The sequence below is a fragment of the Cottoperca gobio genome, chromosome 8 (assembly GCF_900634415.1).
Source record: "Cottoperca gobio chromosome 8, fCotGob3.1, whole genome shotgun sequence".
Lineage (NCBI taxonomy): Eukaryota > Metazoa > Chordata > Actinopteri > Perciformes > Bovichtidae > Cottoperca > Cottoperca gobio.
In genome coordinates, this window is record NC_041362.1 from 1,856,832 (window position 1) to 1,879,000 (window position 22,169).

The 22,169-nt window shown below is 40.2% G+C and overlaps 1 gene segment (V, D, J or C); it reads left to right on the top strand.

The window, feature by feature from the left end:
* The first annotated feature begins 259 nt into the window (after nt 1-259).
* On the top strand, nt 260-9,900 carry LOC115012074 (T-cell receptor beta-1 chain C region-like). The segment is given in 8 exon segments: nt 260-317; nt 719-1,017; nt 2,695-2,699; nt 6,305-6,354; nt 8,611-8,952; nt 9,311-9,328; nt 9,456-9,562; nt 9,656-9,900. Coding segments are annotated over 8 exon segments (891 nt in total).
* The last annotated feature ends 12,269 nt before the right edge of the window (nt 9,901-22,169 follow it).

Below are 22,169 nucleotides of genomic sequence, written 5' to 3' on the forward strand. Positions count from 1 at the left end.
CATTGGGTTTGGATATGAAAGCAGCGCCCCAAACTATGAGGGTCAGTTTGAACAACAATTCAAGCTGACAAGAGAAGACGCAGTGAGAGGATCTCTGATTATACGCAAAGCAAACCCTTCACAGTCGGCTGTTTATTTCTGCGCTGCCAGTACACAGTGATGTGGTTTAATGCCACCCCCTCACTGAAACCCTCATCTTTCACATGAGGCATTGCCTCTCTTTATACAACTCTCACTGAAGGAAGTTTCTCCTGCAGCAGAGCGAGCCTGGAGGATGTCGCCAACTGTGATCGGATTTCTCCTCATCTTGCTTCCATGTAATGTAGCGCTGCAACGATTAGTCAAATCGTCAGAAAAATAATATCCAATTTAGATAATTGACTAATCGCTAAAGTAATCTTGGATGCAAATATAGCAGAAACTGATGTTTTCAGGCGCTCAAATATAGAGATGTTCTGCTTTTTATCGTATTAAACTGAATATCTTCGTGTTGGACTTTGAGAAACGGGGATGGACATTTTTCACAAATTTCTCACATTAATCGAGAAATCGGCAGATAAATAAATCTATAATGAAAAGGTTCATTAGTTGCAGTCTTAATGTAATTAAATGCAAGAATAACAATTTTACTTGCGTTTTTTTACAGCAATTGATTTAATGTTCTTTTTCACCATGGCTTCTGTACCAACTACATTTTAAATCTGTTTTCTCCCCACAGATGGAGCTAAGAGTGTGACGTTTCAGCCGACTCATCCAAGAATAGTCAATGACAAAGCCAGGGTAGACATTAAATGCAGTCATAACGATAACAACCAGTATGCAATGCTCTGGTACCAGCAAAAAGAAAGAGGTCTGATGAATTTAATTGGATACAGCTACACTGGCAGTCAACCCAACTATGAGAAGCAGTTTGAAGATCGGTTTGCAATAACAAGACAAGACATTGTAACAGGAGCTCTGATTATTCACAGTGTGAATCTATCAGACTCGGCTGTGTATTTCTGCGCTGCCAGTACACAGTGATGTGGTTTAATGTCCCCCCCTCACTGAAAACCCTGCTCTCTTTTTTCTGTTGTTTTGCACAGAGAAAACATTGACATAATACAATACAGACAAAGCTAAAAAAAACTACTAAACAAATAAGCAAACTTCAACATGTAGCTATTTACAGTACAGCAAACTATGCACAGTACATAGAGGGCTGAGGTACAGTCAGGTAGCGCAAGAGTGTAGGCATGAAAATGTGTTAAATACTGTATGAGCATGTATTGTACAGTATGTGTTACACTATAATGTTAATATACATAACAATCAGATTATTTAGTATTGCAGTGCAGACTGTTCATAAGTATGGAAATTAGGGCTGCAACTAAATATTTTCATTATCGATTACTCTGTCAATCATTTGCTAAATTAATCGTTTGGTTTATAAAATGTCAGAAAAGAGTCCATGCCAGTTTGTCAGTCCAAAACCCAAAAATAGTCACTTCAATATGATGATCATATTTGAGAAGCTGAAAACAGCATTTAAAAATAAATGTTATTATGGAAAATGACTGATGATAAATCAATTTCAAAATCAAAATAGAATAATCGTTTAATTGACTAATCGTTGTAGCTGTAGTGGGAATAAACCGCTCTAATGTCAACTTTCAGAATAATTCTATACAATTTAAAAGAAATCAAGCTACAGCCTCCGATATAGGAAAAAAGTTGAATGTCGATTAACAAAAAATTCTGAATAAGATATTTGATTGATCCCTGGTGGAATTGGGTAAAGTCACAGTTGCTCCCAATTTTAGAAACATACATAAATTATAAGAAAAATAGAAATAGGTATGCAAGCATGTGTGCATTATACTACAACATATAATATGGAAGAAATACGAAATGTGTAAAACGAATATATGTATACTACAATATATAAAACAACAGTGTTAATTATAATGGGAAAAATGGGATCTATGATTAAGTGTGTTAGAATGCAAGAAAAGTATAACTTTGTTGAAATGTGCAGTATTAACGCCCGACTAAACCAGTGTTGCAGTTGAATTATTGCACAAATATACACAATGGAACAATTTCTACAAATATAAATACAGTTAGTTGGTCCATATTTGTTATAGTAGTTTTCATGTACAAGTATATTGTATTGTTTCTATCATGGCACATTCCTTGTAAGTGAATGACCCACTTTGGCAGTAAAACCTTATTCAATTCAGCCACACACGAGAATTCATATTTCACCAAATGATCAGCCTTCAAAACATAAAGAAAAAGATGTTTATCAAATTCACAATCAATGTCAAATCACACAAAAAAGTAAAAAATTAGCAGCCAACAACAACCACAGCTAGCTTAGCAGCAACACAGCTGTTAGATTAGCCAAATGTTAGCTTAGCCAAATGTTAGCTTAGCCAAATGTTAGCTTAGCCAAATGTTAGCTTAGCCAAGCTAAAGACACAAAGTAAACAAAGCCTCAACATCAATTTAGGATACATATTTTAGCAAAAGAAACAAAAGGCTTACCTTGGTAAGCAGTAACTTCCGGCATTATAGAGATGTGTAAAGTATTCGGGGGGAGTAACAAAAGGACAGGAAAACCCAAGTTCAGACTGGACAACCGTTGGTGTGAGGAAGAACCGGCGAACTGGACCTCAGCAGCAGCTCCGAGCGGCGAACAAGGTGCTTCATGGCCGCCCTGAGGAGACACGACTGAACTGTTGACAGCGAACTCGACAAAACTGTAATAAATGTGTTTGGCGGCCTTTCTGGGGGTTTAATAGACCAAATAATTCCTTTATTTGTGCTGGTGAGGAGTTTAACGGCCAGCACGTGACAGTTGAGGAGGGTAACAAAGTGGGCGGGACAACGTCGGGTTAAAAAGACCTTCGTGACCAATCAGGACCCACCAAGGCCACAACACAGGTGTTCGTCATGGATTAATTAACAGAGCATGCGTTGCAATTAAAGTTGCTTACTGTGCACATTCTCTGAAAAGGTGCATATTCGCAATATTATAAAGCTGCAACAATTAGTCCCCTAACTGATGAGTTTTACTTTGTTTAATGAATTTGAAAAACTCCCTTCTCCCCAGCGTAGTTTGTTGGTAAAATGCACCTGTGACTGTGACTCAAGAACATTTAAGGTGTGGCGTTACTAGGAAGCCACAATCTAGGAGGGAGGACAGGGAGGGGAGAGAACAGGGAGGTTGGAGGACAGGGATGTGGGAGGAGTCAGGACAGGGAGGATAGAGGAGGCAGAACAGGGAGGATAGAGGAGGCAGGACAGGGAGGAGGGAGGACATGGAGGTGGGAGGACAGGGAGGTGGGAGGAGGCAGGACAGGGCGGAGGGAGGACAAAGAGGAGAGAGGAGGCAGGACAGGGAGGAGGGAGGACAGGGAGGAGGCTGGACAGTGAGGTGGGAGGACAGGGAGGTGGGAGGACAGGGAGAAATTAAGAAGGTTAATATGGAGGACATAACAAGAAACTTACATTAACTAGAAACTAGAAAACTTATAAAAAACCCAGCATGACAAACTCGTCTATTAAAGGTACAGGAACTGTCTCCACAAAACCACAAAGCTGATCAGGTCCGATAAGGAAGCAGGTGTTAACATTGTAAGCCTTAAACGTCCCGTACAACATTATTGCCCTGTACAGAGTCTCATCTGTGTCACTCTTTGCTCAAGTCTGCACTTTTTATATTATTTAATTCTGTGTGAAGCCAGGATGAAAAGATGGAAGTATATCAAGATGAAGAGGTTAGCATACACTGACCTCTACAGGGTTCATGTGGGATTACACTTACATGTGGTAGTTTGACTGGCCTGTATTGACCTTACTTTACTTTTAAGCGTTATTATACTGAGCTACATATTTATGAAGTAAATGTGATATATTACCAATGATGAAACACATCCCCCCCACCCTGCTCCCCTCAGGGTGACGCTGCTATATAATACTCTTGGCAAAAAAAAATATTTGCAAAGATTCTTTTATCCAAAATGCAATCATGGGGTCAACAAAGTAGAGTACACTTAAATATGAGGGTATGCTGTACACTATGGGTGTGAATGACTTTGGTTTGGTTTCATGGGATCATTTTTACCCTGTGTACACGGTTTTGTGTACATGGTTTTATGTACATGGTTTTGTGTACATGGTTTGATGTACATGGTTTTGTGTACATGGTTTTGTGTACATGGTTTTGTGTACATGGTTTAGTGTACATGGTTTTGTGTACACGGTTTAGTGTACACGGTTTTGTGTACACGGTTTTGTTTACACGGTTTTGTGTACGCGGTTTTGTGTACACGGTTTTGTGTACACGGTTTTATGTACACGGTTTTGTGTACATGGTTTTGTGTACATGGTTTTGTGTACACGGTTTAGTGTACACGGTTTTGTGTACACGGTTTTGTTTACACGGTTTTGTGTACACGGTTTTGTGTACACGGTTTTGTGTACATGGTTTTGTGTACATGGTTTTATGTACATGGTTTTGTGTACATGGATTAGTGTACATGGTTTTATGTACATGGTTTTGTGTACACGGTTTTATGTACACGGTTTTGTGTACACGGTTTTGTGTGTATTTTTTCCCCTGGATTAGATCAAAGATAACTTTCCTGCCTCGGCTGATCAATAAAGTTTATTCTGTTTTACATAATGGTCTGAGCTATGCTTATAATGTATCATAGTGCAGTTACATTTAAAAGTAGGATTAAAAAGCGACAAACTATTCATGTAGTTTAAAGAGGATATTAATAAAAGGACAGAGAGTTGTGTTTTTTTTTTTTTTTCAATTTAGGGACGGACAGAAAAGATTACACAGAAAACTAATGCAACATGTCAAAGCATTTAAACTAAATGTTTATGTGCAACGCCTGTGCTTAGATCAGGTGTTAAACACTTGGGGGCAAAACAAATATTTACACATTCAGTAGCCACAGAGCCACATTAGTATACACTTTATATTTTGTTTTGGTCTCCACCAAGGAAAACATCTGGTCCTTTGGCTCCACTATTCATCAGCTAGCTGCACACTTTGTGTGTTTTTCAGGGTTTTCCACTGAAAACAGCTGCCTGCTGAGAGAAGAGCTGTGAAAGCAAAACTTAATGACCTTAAAGAGGCTTCAATGCTTCATAGAGCTGATTAAAGTATTAATTATCTGTGACGAGTGAAACCTTTCACATTACAGATGATTACGTTGTGAATGTTGCTCAGTGAACGTGTCCTCAGTTCAGTGATGCGCGCTGGATAAAGAGGTGTGACCAGCAGAGATGTCCCTCCCTCTAAACAGCTACAAACAAACACCAACAAACACATCTTTCCTTTTGCTTCCCTCTGTTCTGCTTCTTTTCTTAGCTGTCACAGAAATAGCAGCAGTCAGGTTGGAGCCCGACCTGTACAGCTGCTCTCACAGACAGAGATGGAGGCTGAGATATGGAGACTCTGGGTGGGGGAGGGAGAGGGGAGAGAAGCAACGAGACTTCAGGTTTTTGTCTGATGCTTTTTCACCGTGGGGACAGGGAGCCACGGTGATACAATCCTATAGAGCCGCTGTACAAAAACCTCCTGCCATTAACAGCTATTGTGTTCCTGCTACATGCTGCCTGGAGAGCAGACACATCCACATCTGAAGCCCTAGAAACTGGCAGCACACGTTGGCATTAAACAGTTCATTTATATGCAGGACATAATCTGGAAAAAGGATTTGAAAGTGATTTTGCAGTAATATGTGGAGCATTGGGATGCTGCTTTTACTCATGTTGACAGAAAACAACACATGTAGACATTATGAAGCTCGTCCTGCATGTTCAAACCTTCCTCATCCTCTGGATTATTACACTGAGGCTCAACATGCCGATTATGGAAACTTTAGAGACGTTTTGGTCGAGGAGACATTCAGTGTGACACTGGATCTGAAGCTTACTTTGGAAAGGGAACAAAACTCACAGTTTTGGGTAAGTAGCATCTGTCTCTGCTTCAGTTTACTGCAACTAACTTACAATAAGTAGAAAGTTGCTGTGAAAGTAAATGAAAAAACTGTTGTTGGGTTAGCGTTAAATAAAATAAAAAAAGTTGGAATATTGAGCTGCAGTAAAAACACTGTGACCTACACTGCGCCTGCTTACTTCGGCCAAGGAACCAAACTGACAGTTTTAGGTAAAGGTTATATTTTATATTTCATAAATGTGTCGTTGCTTTAGAGTCCAAGACAAACTGAAGTGTGAGTAACAACTTCAAAGATGATTCTGGTAGAGAAAGAGTTTCATGCTCAGTATTTCTGCACTGTGACAATGCAAACCAGGCTTACTTTGGAAAAGGAACCAAACTGACAGTTTTAGGTAAGTGAAGGATCTTTAAATCCATTAAAAGTAATAAGTGTTGTTATGTACACGGTGCATGAAGACACTTCATGTGCTTCATAGTTTAAGTTCTGCTCAGTGCTTTTTGATATTAAGCTGAAGCGCTGTGCTAATTACGAAGCCTATTTCGGCCAGGGAACTAAAGTGACTGTTCTCGGTAAGTAAGACTAAAGTTGAATGATTCACTGGTGTATGAAAAGGTAAAACAAGTTAAAGCAGGTCTGTTGTCTGGGGAAAACGTTTTGTGTTACATTAAACTTGTCAAAATAAGGCTGCAGTGCGGTACATGTTACGTTTAGATTTGAAGAAAAATGACTTAATACAATAAAGTACATTTAAAAGTAACTAAATGTAAAGTTTCAAAGTAAAAGCACATCGTGGGCTGTTTTGAGCACTGACCCAGTGCACTGTGACTCTGGTGCTAATGAAGCTTACTTCGGAGGAGGAACAAAGTTAACAGTTTTAGGTAAGTAATATACATGTTGTAAATACAGTATGATAAGATAAGACATCAGAATAAATGTTAAAAGTACTGTAAGTATGTCTTAAACAAACGTACTGTACTTCAGCTCTTTAAGTTTAACTTCTGTGCAGAGCTTTTTGTTCTTAAGCTTAAACACTGTGTCAGTACGAAGCTTATTTCGGACAGGGAACAAAACTGACGGTTCTCGGTAAGTAAGAGCTCTAAATTTCTTCAAAACATAAATTAACAACACAGGGTGTAATGCAGCAGCTGAGGGTTTTTAAACTAAAGGAAATGTGCATTTATTATAAAACTAAAAACTAAAGTTTCAAAGTAAAAGCACATCTTGGGCTGTTTTGAGCACTGGTGCAGTGCACTGTGACCCAGACTGCACAGGCCGACTTTGGTGGGGGAACAAAGTTAACAGTTTTAGGTAAGAACACATTTAAAGTTCATTAAATATTCAGCTATGATTTTGTTCAAATGTTTTGACACTGTAGAGATACTGTAAGGCTCGACAGAATCCAAATCTCCAATGTTTAAACCATGATTATAGCAGTTACTGGAATAAATAATCAGAAAATAGTCTTACAGCATTTTTACATTACAGGTCATTTTAAAGCATGTGGATATTAAACAGGTGAAGGTTTGCAATCAATGTAAAGTACATTAAAGTTAAAGCCTGGACATGTCAGAGACAGTAGCGTTGGAATGATCTCAAAGTGAGCCAGATAAAGAGGCCGTAGGAAGAGTTTTAGTAACAGTGGAAAGTCTCTGTGCTCCTACGGCGAGGCTCACTTTGGAGCTGGAACTAAACTCACTGTTTTAGGTAAGACTGTCAAAATGATTCAATGTGTATCAACATAATATATCAAAAGTCTTCATAGAAAATGATAAATTGCTACTGCTACCACTTTTTTAATCTTATGCTCTTAAACGGACTTTAAATCAGCAGTTTCACGAGTGTGAAAGTTAAAAGTTAAAAGTGTATCTGATAAAAGAGGACAAAGACAGTTTACAGCTCAGTGCTGAAAGGTTGAGCAGTTCTGCTGCAGCCTCGTATCAGTGTGAACAACTACGAGCCGGCTTACTTTGGCAGAGGCACCAAACTGACAGTGTTGGGTAAGAAAAGGATTAAAACAATCTGCATAAATGTTTGTTTCTCTTCATTTAAATCTTGAGTTAAGTTCAGAGTTGTTTCAATATCTTGTTTAGTGATTTGTTGCTGCTCACCTGCAAAAGAAAATGGAATATTTGAGATGAATCTCTTTTCTATTTGCTCGTCTATAGTCTGCAGACTTAATGCATTATTTTCAAATTGGCATTTAGAGGACGTCAAACATTTCCTCAGTTCAAATTAATTTGTTCTTCTCTGCACCAAAAAGTGATTTTAAAAAGTATATTTAAATGATATTAATGGTTCTATAAGTGGATCCTGTGATATAGTGAGTGAACTTTATGTGCACAGGTTAGTGGAAAACTCACAAATGGCATAAAGAATAAAATAAGATGTTAATTCAGGCGTAATCAGTTTCCACCTGCGAGTCAGCGCTGTGCTCAGACACTTATCCTGCTCATTTTGGAGAGGGAACCAAACTAACAGTTGTTGGTAAGATCATAACCATAACTTTCAAAAACAAGTATTTTAAAGAAGAAAAAGAAAGTTGAGTCTTGTTTCATGTGGCATCTGTGTTCTGGTGTTGAGATGTTCATTATAGACTCAGATCTATACGCAGCTTTAACTTAGTGATGCATGTTGTTTGTCCTTGCAGAAGACGGTCTTAATATCACCCCACCAACAGTGCAAGTGCTTCGACCTTCATCAAAGGAGTGTGGAAACGACGATGCACCGAAGAAGACCATCGTGTGTGTGGCCAGCGGATTCTACCCAGACCACGTCAGTGTATCCTGGCAGGTCGACGGGGAGGCCGTCACCACTGGTGTGGCCACAGACAACGCTGCCCTGCGGGAAGACGACTTTTACAAAATCACCAGCAGGCTGAGGGTCTCCACCAAAAACTGGTTCAATCCTGAAACAGTATTCACCTGCACCGTCAGCTTCTACAATGGGACACACACTGAAACGTATTCTGACTCTCTTCATGGGGAAGAAGGTTCGTTTAGTTTAAACTCAGAAATAAACCATTTGATCTTTTTGCATCAACGATCATCTGTCCTCATCTAATGCATCTCTTCTTCTTCTTCCATCAACGATCATCTGTCCTCATCTAATGCATCTCTTCTTCTTCCATCAACGATCATCTGTCCTCATCTAATGCATCTCTTCTTCTTCCATCAACAATCATCTGTCCTCATCTAATGCATCTCTTCTTCTTCTTCCATCAACGATCATCTGTCTTCATCGAATGCATCTCTTCTTCTATCAACGATCATCTGTCTTCATCTAATGCATCTCTTCTTCCATCAACGATCATCTGTCCTCATCTAATGCATCTCTTCTTCTTCCATCAGGAGGAGGCATGACGAGAGGTAAAGATGTTATTCGGTGTTTCTGTACACCTCATCATCACACAGAAAACATTTGGAGTCCTACATGAGCGTGCACGTATAACTATTCCTCTGCATGTCACTGATGTAAACGTTTAACTTTCTGCAGAGAAATATTTGAGGAGCACACAGACTGCCAAACTCTCCTACGGTGTTTTCATCATCAAGAGCAGCATCTATGGAGCCTGTGTAGCGTTTCTGGTGTGGAAGCTGCAGGTTTGTTCGCCTGTCTCTGCATTTTACATTAAAAACATTGTAATATGTGAAAGAATGGAACATAAAAAGAGCTGTGCTTTCTGTCTGTTGCAGAGATCAGCTGGGAAGCAGAACCACTGAGAGCTGAGAGCTGAACAATAGATGTTGGACCTCAATAATGTTGGTTTCTGGAAAATGTTACATATTCACAACAGCTAAAATAGATTTCCAGTTTTATGCATATTCTTGCTGAAGCTAATTAGCAAATACTTTGCATCACATCTTTAAAATACTTATAATTGATTTTGTATCGCTTGTTTGCTAAATTTCCTTTTCAATAAAGTGTTAAAAGATCTCAATCACGTGTTTTCATTCATCTGTACACAGTGAAACTATTTAATTTCAGTTGATATCCAAACACATGATGCTCTCACATCTCACACTGATCATCACTTCTTCCACAGACAGCGTGAGGTATTTTTATCTGCTCGTCTGTCTGTCTCTTTTCTGAGAAATCACTTTCTCACCTTCAGAAAGTTGAAACATCTTCACAAGTTTTTCCAACGAGCAACTGAGGTGACTAAAGTTCTCCAGTTTCATTTGATTAATAAGTTCCACAACATGAAACACTTTGAACCTGCTTCATCCAGACTTCTCTTTATATCTGGACATGTAGTAGATTACACACATTTAATGACATAATGCCTCATGTACATATTTAAACATCACATGTCAGAACACCATATACTTATGTTAATGTGAGTCATGAAGTGGGGAAGTGTCAGCTGATATCTATTAGTTAAATATTTCCCCCTGTTCCCTGCAGTGTCTCCTCTTAAGTCATATCGAGGTTCTCCACAAGTGCACAAGTGAGAGAAGAGTATGACGGTTTACATTCTCTTCAAACACCGTGAGTAGGAAAGTAAATGTAAGAGTGAGTGTAGCACACAACAGGAAGTCAGCGCTCTCCTGTGTGCAGAAGAAGGTCAGAGCTTTTGTTGGTGAGCAGAGCGAGGGCAGAGGAGAGGATGTGGTCACAGAGCAGCCTGCAGATCCTTCTCTGTGCTCAGAAACTTTACCACAACCTCCGGCTCGCAGAGTGCAGCTGCATCTCTGCACCGCTGAGCAAACAGCTGGAGAACAAACTGTGTCAACTGAAGCTACAGTCAACAGAAATGTGTCTCACACAACAGCTGTTCATGTGCTGCAGAAATATGAATGTGAATGTTTTTATGTTACAGTCAATAAGAGACGTAAAATCTAAACCATCACCAGTAATACAAAAAAAGAAAATAATAAAAACTGAGGGTTTCTTTATAATCTCCTTTCAGTGGAGGAATGTACTTTATTTTAATTCCATTTTACTACATTTTGCAGGCATATGTATTTTACTGAACTACATTTATCTGACAGATTTAGTTACTTTGCAAATTAAGATTTTTGCAAACAAAACATGAAGAGCTTATGAATTATCAATTAAACTACTGCACTCAATAAATACAAAACAATTGATTGACAGAAGACTCTCGAGTATTGAGTATTCTTTCACAGTTGTGTTATTAAAACCTTCAGCAGCTAATCTAATACATTAAAATGCTCATGCACAGATAAATACCTTTATACATGGAGAGGTTCAGTAGTGATTGTGATAATACGTAAAAGAGACTTAGTTAAAGATGAACAATAATAATAATAATATTAATACAAACAAATAGAAATGCAATAGCTAGCAATACCGATATCAAAAATTGAATTAGAAATTAATTACTTATAAAAAGTAAAATAATATATAATAAATGAGTGCTACTGAGTACTTCTACTTTTAACACTTTAATTGACATTTTCCTGATTATACTTACATACTTTTACATAAATAACTTTACATATGCAGGATTTTTATTTGTACCAGTACTGTGTATATTATAGTATACTGTGTTGTATTAGTACTTTTACAAAAGGATGTAAATACTTCCTTCACCACTGTCTTCTTCATAAATCATCTTCATGTCAACCACTACATACAGTAAGACAATGCGACCATTTACGAAATGTTTCTGTATAAACTTTTCTCCATCACATTGAATCAGTGAAGAGCCCAGTGGGACTCACACTGAGGACTTTCTACTTTCTCCATTTGTTCCCTTGAAAAACATGTTTGTGCTAAAAACAAGTCACATAAACAGGAAACGATGCGTGCGAGACCGCAACAGAAACATCTGTGAGCTCGATGATCATATCTCCTCCTGCAAACCCTGATATTTATAAAGTGTTGTTTCCACCCTTGTGTTTGAAAATAGAATTCTGCACCCTCTCTGTATTATCTGTAAAGTCTCAGAAAAAGAAAAAGCAGCCGTACATTTAAAGACTATCATCTTATGGGTTTACAATAAAAGGTCATAGCAAATGCAGGGCAACAATTAAATGTTCTTTTTGCATAAACCATATTTCAAGATGTAAACTCGGTGAGTAATATGCAATCTGAGATACAATAAGTGTTCCCTGATAAATTTGACATTTTCATATTGACATGAGGCTGATTAAGTGCTGATATAGTGAATCAACTAAATGTACTCGACTAGTATAATAATTAATAATATATATTCATTTGATAATCACACACACACACACACACACACACTGCTAGATCTAAAGGTTCTTGTTTCATGGAAATTCCAGTAGCTTAATTAAAAATAACTCAAAATAAATGTGGGGGGGCAGATGTGTAATGTTATATGTCTTTTAAGCTACTGGATGCCTAAATTTCCCTCAGGATCAATAAAGTATCTATCTATCTACATTAGTGCATTATTATCATGTTTAGAGCAAAACAGCAAACAGCAAACAGCAAACTGCAAACTGCAAACTGCAAACTGCAAACTGCAAACAGCAAACTGCAAACTGCAAACTGCAAACAGCAAACTGCAAACTGCAAACACGTCCCGGTCTTTATTGAGAGTAGCCACACGTTATACGATGTTTGAATACGAGGCTGGTAGGTCTCTCTTTGTCCATTTTAAACTCTTTGAATGCAGATAACACTTTGATTACAATGAAACAAGAACCTGTACATCTAGCAGATTCTAATGTCTGTATTTCATTGATACAAAGACAACACAGGTTTTATAAAAAAAACATTTCTTTATTTTATTTAAATGAGTGGAGTTCTCCCCTACTGGCAATTCGAGAGAATGCAGCTTTAAGGCATTTCCGCATTGGCTTCCCTTTTCAGACTTTGCTATCACTTTACAGTTTGCCGCTTGCTTTGAACACGCAAAGAGCTATTTTAAAGAACGCTGCCATCATGAACTGGGACATCAACAAATATGTCCACACTGGTGGTCACAGAACAGAATAAAACACTTTCCTGTCCAAGTAGAACTGAGCAAGATGACCCTGTTGATGAGCCTGATTATTTTGTGTGCGAGCCTGTAGATGAACGTGAGATGCCAAACCCTCTGTAGAAGACACAGTAAAAAGTTGCACTTGCAGGACAAAACAGGAGCACTAGAACCTCGAGGTCCTGACCCCAGGCTCAGCCATGGTCAAATGGAGAGCGGAGGATGTGAACAGAAGTCTGGTCTAAGGTCACTTTAACCATCAAAGTATAAGGCCAAGACAGGAAGTTGATAAAAGCTGTTTTATGAAGAGTATTTTGGAGAAGTATTTTCAATAGTCCAAAAGTGTTTTTTAATTTTGCCGATAAGTTCACTATACAGTCTACTATATAGAACTGGCTAGAAAGTGAGGAGTGAATGATTCTGGACACAGCCTGTGACTTTGTTCACTTTTCTTCAGTCTAAGCTGCACAGTCTATACTTGGCTGTTGAGTGTTAGCATGTTGACGTGTATGTACGCCTTCATGTAATGTATGTAAAGAGTATCATGTGTTTATCATGATACCAAAGATGTGACTAACACTCACCCTGGACTCTGAGCTGCAGCCGTCTGTGCTGCTGAGTGGAGGCTGTGCATGTGCAGACAGCAGAGTGTGCAGACTTCAGCTGGACGATCAGAGCACCATCTGCTGGATAAACCTGCAACAGACAGTCAGCTGTAACACAATGAAGCACAAAGCAGAGAACTTGACTTCAAGTATTATGCCTTTGAATCACCATCAGACATGAGAGCAGAATTTGATTCCACTTACTAATCATTCTTTACAATATGGCTGCCACTACAGTAACGATTATTTTCATTCTTGATTAATCGTTTAAAATAGTCTTAAATGGCAGAAAATAGTGGAAAATGTCCATCCTGGTCTCTTCAAATCTTGCTTGATTAATCGATTATCACAATAGTTGGCAATTATTTTCCTGTTGCTCGACTTATCTTTGCAGCTCTACATTATAACTGCATCAAGTCTGCCGTTGTAAATATAAACAAGATAATGTGCAGGTCATTTCCAGAGAGACATCCAATTGTCTATTGGAGGCGTTTTCCTAAATAACTAAAGAGCTAACTTAAAAGATAAATCAAGTGATGCATTTTTAGTTTCACAAATCCTATGAAGTTACCATCAGCCATCGTTTAAAGTTAAACTTCAAAGCTTTTACTCTGAATGCACCAGCATTATTCTTCTCAGCAGCAGGGGGAGACATACTTCACAAATAAAAACAAGGATAACAACTTGCACTCTAATAGAAAAAATCAACACATTGCTGATGAAGGTGACTGTGATGAAGATACAGAAGAACTGACACCTCCCCTGTTCATTAAACTGTAACAGTGATGTGCTTTCGTCTACAGGAGCGGCGCTGACAGGACGTGAACAGAAAGCTGATGTGTCACACAGTCTCTAACATGTTGTCAATGGTCTTCATATTTCACTTCTTTCATCTGCCATGGATTAAGGGTGAGAACAAATATTCTAGTAGTAATAGTGTAGGAAGCTGCAGAACTAATGAATAATATCTAAAATGTTTGTTTCTCTCCACAGGGGCCTCGAACACCAACAGTGTCCTCCAAACGCCTCCTTTCATCACCAAGAAAACTGGTGAATCTGTCACCAGTGAGATCAACTGTTCACACAACGTAACAAATGCTGATGTTATTCTCTGGTACAAACAAGACGAACATAAAGCTCTGAAGCTTCTGGGATATCTGAATATGAATTTCATAAACACAGAGGACGACGTGAAAGGGAAAATCCGCTTTGACGGAGATGCCCGTAAACATTCACGCCTCACTGTTTCTGACCTTTCCTTAAATGACAGTGGTGTGTATTTCTGTGCAACCAGTCGGCACAGTGCTGCAGATTCCCCTCACGTCAATACAAACACTCTCCTTTATCAGTCTGCAGAGAGACAACGTGCTGAACACCTGCAGCTTTGAAGATTTCATGGACTGTTAACAGTGAACCCACTCTAAGGACAAAACTATTGAAAACACACTAAATGTCACACACTGTCACATATATACAGTAGATTGTTAAGCTTTTGGTCAGTGACTTCCATCAGGGAAATTGACGATGATCCCCCATCAGCTTCCAGCTCTGCCTCAACCATAGAGGGCGTGTTAGTCGGATTCAGGAGTTCCTCAAAGTGCTCCTTCCAGCGGCCGATAACCTTCTCAGTTGAAGTCAGCAGGGTCCCACCCTTGCTGTACACAGCTTGGATGGTTCCTCGCTTCCCCCTCCTGAGGTGCCGGATGTTATGTTAGCTAATTAAAAAATCACATTGTTGCCACTTTGCATTGAAAGGAGCCAGTTGAGGTGGTTCATCTAGTAAGGAGCCACCTGGGCGCCTCCCTAGGGAGGTGTTCCAGGCACGTCCAGCTGGGAGACCCCGGGGAAGACCCAGTAAATCCAGTAAATAGTGAATGTCTATCAGTTTCTCAAAGTCCAAGGTGACGTCTTTAAATGTTTTGTTTTTGTATGTCCACACCTTAACATTTTTCACTTTAATATAATAATAAAAACATATTTGCGGGGTTGAAAACAGCATTTTCTGCTTTTTGTTTCATGAAAGATTACAATTAATCAAATAAGAAAATAGTTTGCTATTATGTTTTTGTCAATCGATTCATCGTTGCAGCTCTAATTGTAACATAACTGAATACTGTACATCACATGATCATCAGCTTCTCAGCGTTACTGATCAGCGTTAAAGTTAATATACTGTGATGTACTGCAGGCGGACCCCCAGTACAACTAATATTACCTATACTCCACTGTAGAATACTGAAGACTCTGATACAGCTCACAGGATCTTCTCACACATTGCAGTGACACTCCCACCTGCAGCTCTTCATATCCACTATAAGAGTCTCTGGGGGTTTCTGTGAGACAGAACATGGATGTAATCATCATTAAACGAAGCTTCCTCAGATTGTCCATCTTTTTGCTGTGGACTTCAGGTAATTTACAATAGAAATCAACTGTGGGCTGCTTTATAAATACACATTAACATAAAACTATTTAATGTTATTATAATTTAGAATTATGTTGATGTTGATGCTTCCATAGGATTTATGAAGAATTTAACAACAAAGGTTCATCATGGTAACCTTTATAGTTAACACACAGGTCTAACTGATGGAAGCCATGTCACACAGACGGACACACTTTGGGAAAACCAGGGTGAAGATGCAACAATGAACTGCAGCCACACCAAGGGTGCTGGCTACTTCCAGATGTACTGGTACAGACAGCTGCCAGGAGAAACAGTGAAACTAATCGTGTTCACAACAGCTGGCAACAAAGATCATGACTTTGGAGATTTCAAAGAGGAGAAGTTTTCATCCACCAAGCCTGACGCTGAGAGCGGGACATTCACAGTGAAGGATGTGCAGCCGGAAGATAACGGCTTGTATTTCTGTGCTGTGAGTGAACACAGTGATACAGACACATGTGAGAGCTGAACAAAAACCCCAGACAGTGCACTGTTGGTGGTTAGTGAGTGTATTTATCTGCTGTACTGTAGGGGGACCTCGAGTATAATCACAGAACATCGTACAACACAGAGACACTCCCAGCTGTAGCTCTTCATGTCTGTGACGTGACGACACACTGACAGCGACTCTGCTCTGCATTTATAAAGCGCTTTACAACACATATCAGCATTAACACACACATTCATACAGTCAGAGGCTACCAGACAAGGTGCACATCAACTCCTGATAAACATTCTCTCACACACACACACACACACACACACACACACACACACACACACACACACACACGGGAGCATTTTGACAGACTGGAGCTTACATAAAACAATAATTGCATTATGAACAACAGATACATTCATACACTTGTCTCTCTGCCTTGTCTCCCTGTCTGTGGCTCACTTGTCTCTCGGTCTTCTCTCTCCCTGTCTGTGGCTCACTTGTCTCTCTGTCTTCTCTCGCTGTCTGTGGCTCACTTGTCTCTCTGTCTTCTCTCTACCTGTCTGTGGCTAACTTGTCTCTCTGTCTTCTCTCTCCCTGTCTGTGGCTCACTTGTCTCTCTGTCTTCTCTCGCTGTCTGTGGCTCACTTGTCTCTCTGTCTTCTCTCTACCTGTCTGTGGCTCACTTGTCTCTCGGTCTTCTCTCTCCCTGTCTGTGGCTCACTTGTCTCTCTGTCTTCTCTCTCCCTGTCTGTGGCTCACTTGTCTCTCCGTCTTCTCTACCTGTCTGTGGCTCACTTGTCTCTCTGTCTTCTCTCTCCCTGTCTGTGGCTCACTTGTCTCTCTGTCTTCTCTCGCTGTCTGTGGCTCACTTGTCTCTCTGTCTTCTCTCTACCTGACTGTGGCTAACTTGTCTCTCTGTCTTCTCTCTACCTGTCTGTGGCTCACTTGTCTCTCTGTCTTCTCTCCCTGTCTGTGGTTCACTTGTCTCTCTGTCTTGTCTCCCTGTCTGTGGCTCACTTGTCTCTCCGTCTTCTCTACCTGTCTGTGGCTCACTTGTCTCTCTGTCTTCTCTCCCTGTCTGTGGCTCACTTGTCTCTCTGTCTTCTCTCCCTGTCTGTGGCTCACTTGTCTCTCTGTCTTCTCTCCCTGTCTGTGGCTCACTTGTCTCTCTGTCTTGTCTCCCTGTCTGTGGCTCACTTGTCTCTCTGTCTTGTCTCCCTGTCTGTGGCTCACTTGTCTCTCTGTCTTCTCTCCCTGTCTGTGGTTCACTTGTCTCTCTGTCTTCTCTCCCTGTCTGTGTCTCACTTGTCTCTCTGTCTTGTCTCCCTGTCTGTGGCTCACTTGTCTCTCTGTCTTCTCTCCCTGTCTGTGGTTCACTTGTCTCTCTGTCTTGTCTCCCTGTCTGTGGCTCACTTGTCTCTCTGTCTTCTCTCCCTGTCTGTGGCTCACTTGTCTCTCTGTCTTCTCTCTCCCTGTCTGTGGCTCACTTGTCTCTCCGTCTTCTCTCCCTGTCTGTGGCTCACTTGTCTCTCCGACTTCTCTACCTGTCTGTGGCTCACTTGTCTCTCCGTCTTCTCTCCCTGCCTGTGGCTCACTTGTCTCTCTGTCTTCTCTCCCTGTCTGTGGCTCACTTGTCTCTCTGTCTTCTCTCTCCCTGTCTGTGGCTCACTTGTCTCTCCGTCTTCTCTACCTGTCTGTGGCTCACTTGTCTCTCTGTCTTCTCTCTCCCTGTCTGTGGCTCACTTGTCTCTCTGTCTTCTCTCGCTGTCTGTGGCTCACTTGTCTCTCTGTCTTCTCTCTACCTGACTGTGGCTAACTTGTCTCTCTGTCTTCTCTCTACCTGTCTGTGGCTCACTTGTCTCTCTGTCTTCTCTCCCTGTCTGTGGTTCACTTGTCTCTCTGTCTTGTCTCCCTGTCTGTGGCTCACTTGTCTCTCCGTCTTCTCTACCTGTCTGTGGCTCACTTGTCTCTCTGTCTTCTCTCCCTGTCTGTGGCTCACTTGTCTCTCTGTCTTCTCTCCCTGTCTGTGGCTCACTTGTCTCTCTGTCTTCTCTCCCTGTCTGTGGCTCACTTGTCTCTCTGTCTTGTCTCCCTGTCTGTGGCTCACTTGTCTCTCTGTCTTGTCTCCCTGTCTGTGGCTCACTTGTCTCTCTGTCTTCTCTCCCTGTCTGTGGTTCACTTGTCTCTCTGTCTTGTCTCCCTGTCTGTGGCTCACTTGTCTCTCCGTCTTCTCTACCTGTCTGTGGCTCACTTGTCTCTCTGTCTTCTCTCCCTGTCTGTGGCTCACTTGTCTCTCTGTCTTCTCTCCCTGTCTGTGTCTCACTTGTCTCTCTGTCTTCTCTCTCCCTGTCTGTGGCTCACTTGTCTCTCTCTCTTCGCTCGCTGTCTGTGGCTCACTTGTCTCTCTGTCTCGTCTCCCTGTCTGTGGCTCACTTGTCTCTCTGTCTTCTCTCCCTGTCTGTGGCTCACTTGTCTCTCTGTCTTCTCTCTCCCTGTCTGTGGCTCACTTGTCTCTCCGTCTTCTCTCCCTGTCTGTGGCTCACTTGTCTCTCCGACTTCTCTACCTGTCTGTGGCTCACTTGTCTCTCCGTCTTCTCTCCCTGCCTGTGGCTCACTTGTCTCTCTGTCTTCTCTCCCTGTCTGTGGCTCACTTGTCTCTCCGTCTTCTCTCCCTGTCTGTGGCATACTTGTCTCTCTGTCTTCTCTCCCTGTCTGTGACTCACTTGTCTCTCTGTCTTGTCTCCCTGTCTGCGGCTTACTTGTCTCTCCGTCTTCTCTCCCTGTCTGTGACTCACTTGTCTCTCTGTCTTCTCTCTCCCTGTCTGTGACTCACTTGTCTCTCTGTCTTCTCTCCCTGTCTGCGGCTTACTTGTCTCTCCGTCTTCTCTCCCTGTCTGTGGCTCACTTGTCTCTCCGTCTTCTCTCCCTGTCTGTGGCTCACTTGTCTCTCCGTCTTCTCTCCCTGTCTGTGGCTCACTTGTCTCTCTGTCTTCTCTCCCTGTCTGTGGCTCACTTGTCTCTCCGTCTTCTCTCCCTGTCTGTGGCATACTTGTCTCTCTGTCTTCTCTCCCTGTCTGTGACTCACTTGTCTCTCTGTCTTCTCTCCCTGTCTGCGGCTTACTTGTCTCTCTGTCTTCTCTCCCTGTCTGTGACTCACTTGTCTCTCCGTCTTCTCTCCCTGTCTCACTCATTCGTCTTATTGTTTCCCGCCTGGCTGAGTAGCATCATGTGACATGTCTTAACTCGCATGTAATTGGTCTGTGAGTTTCCTGAACCGCTAAACCAGTGCCGTAAAAACGAGAAAAGCTGCGGCGGTTAAAATAGAAGCGCCCGGTCAACATTGAAAATCCCTTAATACAGTTATTTACATTAGCTAAAACACTAAACCTCATTCTCTGAACCAAATGATCAGTTGTCTCAATCCATTTGTTGAATCAACCATTCCTTTAGCAAAACCCTAAACAAGTTCAAGTAGTTAGACACCATTTGCAAAACTCTAGCTGTGCAGCAACACCTTGACCCCTAAAGGTCTCCGGTACGTACGTTGACATTAAGTCCACCTCCTTCTCTCTGGTGAATCTGTAGAGCAGCACAGGCTGCATGGCCGTCTGCAGACAGAGGAAGAGGACTTCACATTTAAAATGACTGAGATCCCAATGATCACAACGCAGCTCCTGAGGGAATCACAGACAACAAGGTCCAAGTATTTATTCATTTAACTCGTGTTTTGTTAATGTTTTAATGGGATGAGGGATATTGGGTGAAAGTTAAGTATGAGGTCAAACAAAACCTTTTTGACGGCCCTCGATGAACCATTTGATAAACATCTAAATCCCTTTTCTGCCAGTAAAAGAAAAACATAAGATGAAAACTTATTATGAAAAAGAAAAGATCCTGTATTCCAGGGGTCACTAACTGGCGGAGTCCGAGTCCGGACCCAGACGCCGAACTATCCGGACCCGGACCTATAATCAATAAATTATTGAGGGATTTTATATTTTATATATATATTTATATGTATATATATATATATATATATATATAAATATATGTTTAATATTTAATATTTTAAATATGATATTTTATATTTATATTTATATTTATATTTATATTTATATTTATATTTATATTTATATTTTATATTTTATATTTTATATTGTAAATTTTAAATTTTAAATTTTAAATTTTTAATTTTTAATTTTTAATTTTTAATTTTTAATTTTTAATTTTTAATTTTTATATTTTATTGTATTATATTTCAGGCCACTTTATACTTTTACTCCACAACATTTGATTGACAGCTGCAGTTACTTTTCAGACTTTGCTCTGCGGGAGTAAAATGTAATGAAACGTTTTGTCTGAAGTTCTTCTGATTCTCACGTGAGCAGATGGACGTCTCTGTGTTTTCGGACGGTGCAGAGAGGCTGATGAAGGTGTGGTCGATGGTGCTGACGGAGATGCCGTACTCCTCCACTTCAGCTCTCAGTCAAAGAAAGCCTGCACGGCGTGTTTAGAGGCGGCATCTGCAGAAAACACGCAAAGTAAAACACTTCATTACTTTTATGTTATTGTGAAGCTTCAGTGTAAACAATGCAAACACATGAGGTCATCACTGAGGCTCAACATGTCACAATATCGTTTTCACAATCACACAATTGGTTTTGTTAAGTTTTCACATACAAGGAATTTGTTTTGGTGCAAACATGAGCACAGTAAGAGAAACAAATAAATAATAATAAGAGCAAAATAAAGGAGAAATATTATAAAACGTATAAAATCAAAGAATGTGTAGATAAATATATAAAAAATAAAATACAATAAGAATATGAGAAATGACTGTGTCAGTATATCTGAACTAAAGTGTTAATATTGTGCAGAAATGTGCACAATTATCAGATGAATAACTTAATTAAGAATAATTTAATAACTTCCCACCTACATATGCATTCATTGATTTATATATTTATTATTAATTAAAATGTAAGAATACAATTTGCATTTTCATTCTTTTCTACTGGATTGGGAATTGTCTGAACAGTTTGACAGTGAGATTATATTTTCATGTTAGATGTTACCATGTTGGAACATTCTTACACATGGCCAACCCTAGATCACAAGTGCTATATATAAACATTACAGAACACAAAGAATGATGTGAGCTCCACCCTGGTGAAACAGGTTTCATGCCACTCACACACTCCATCAGGTAGAGAGCCTCTTCGGGGAAGAGAACCTGCTTGCCGTTGGCAGAAAAGCCCATCGTCTGCCAAAACGTTCCCTAAAAACAACAAGACACAGTATAATGACATGCTAATGATAGAGGAGGACGTGCAGAAGGTATCAGCTTATCACAGAGTGTGTGTGTATTGTTTGTTTCACAGAGTGTGTGTACTCACAGCTGGAGACTGAAGCTCCACGATCTTCTCACTAGGAACCCATGTGGCCTTCACGAGGTTTCCTCTACAGTAAAATAAACACATATCTCCTGTCGGTGCAGAACAATCTGGACCTCAACACACACACACTTTACATTATTGTCGAGGATGGACTGAGTCCATCGTTAACAGGACTTTTAGAATCAGATCTTCTTTATACCTGTACCTAAAACACATCTTTCCTAAAAAATCTCCATATTATAGGATGAAAACAGCATTTTCTGCCATTTCTGCATGAAATTTACTGAAATGGTTAACCCCTTAAAAATAAGAAAAATAAAATAGTTTGTTTCCCAGGTTAACATTTTGAATTGTAAGGATTCTTTAATCTAAAGTGTCTCTTTAAATATAAAAGCACAGTA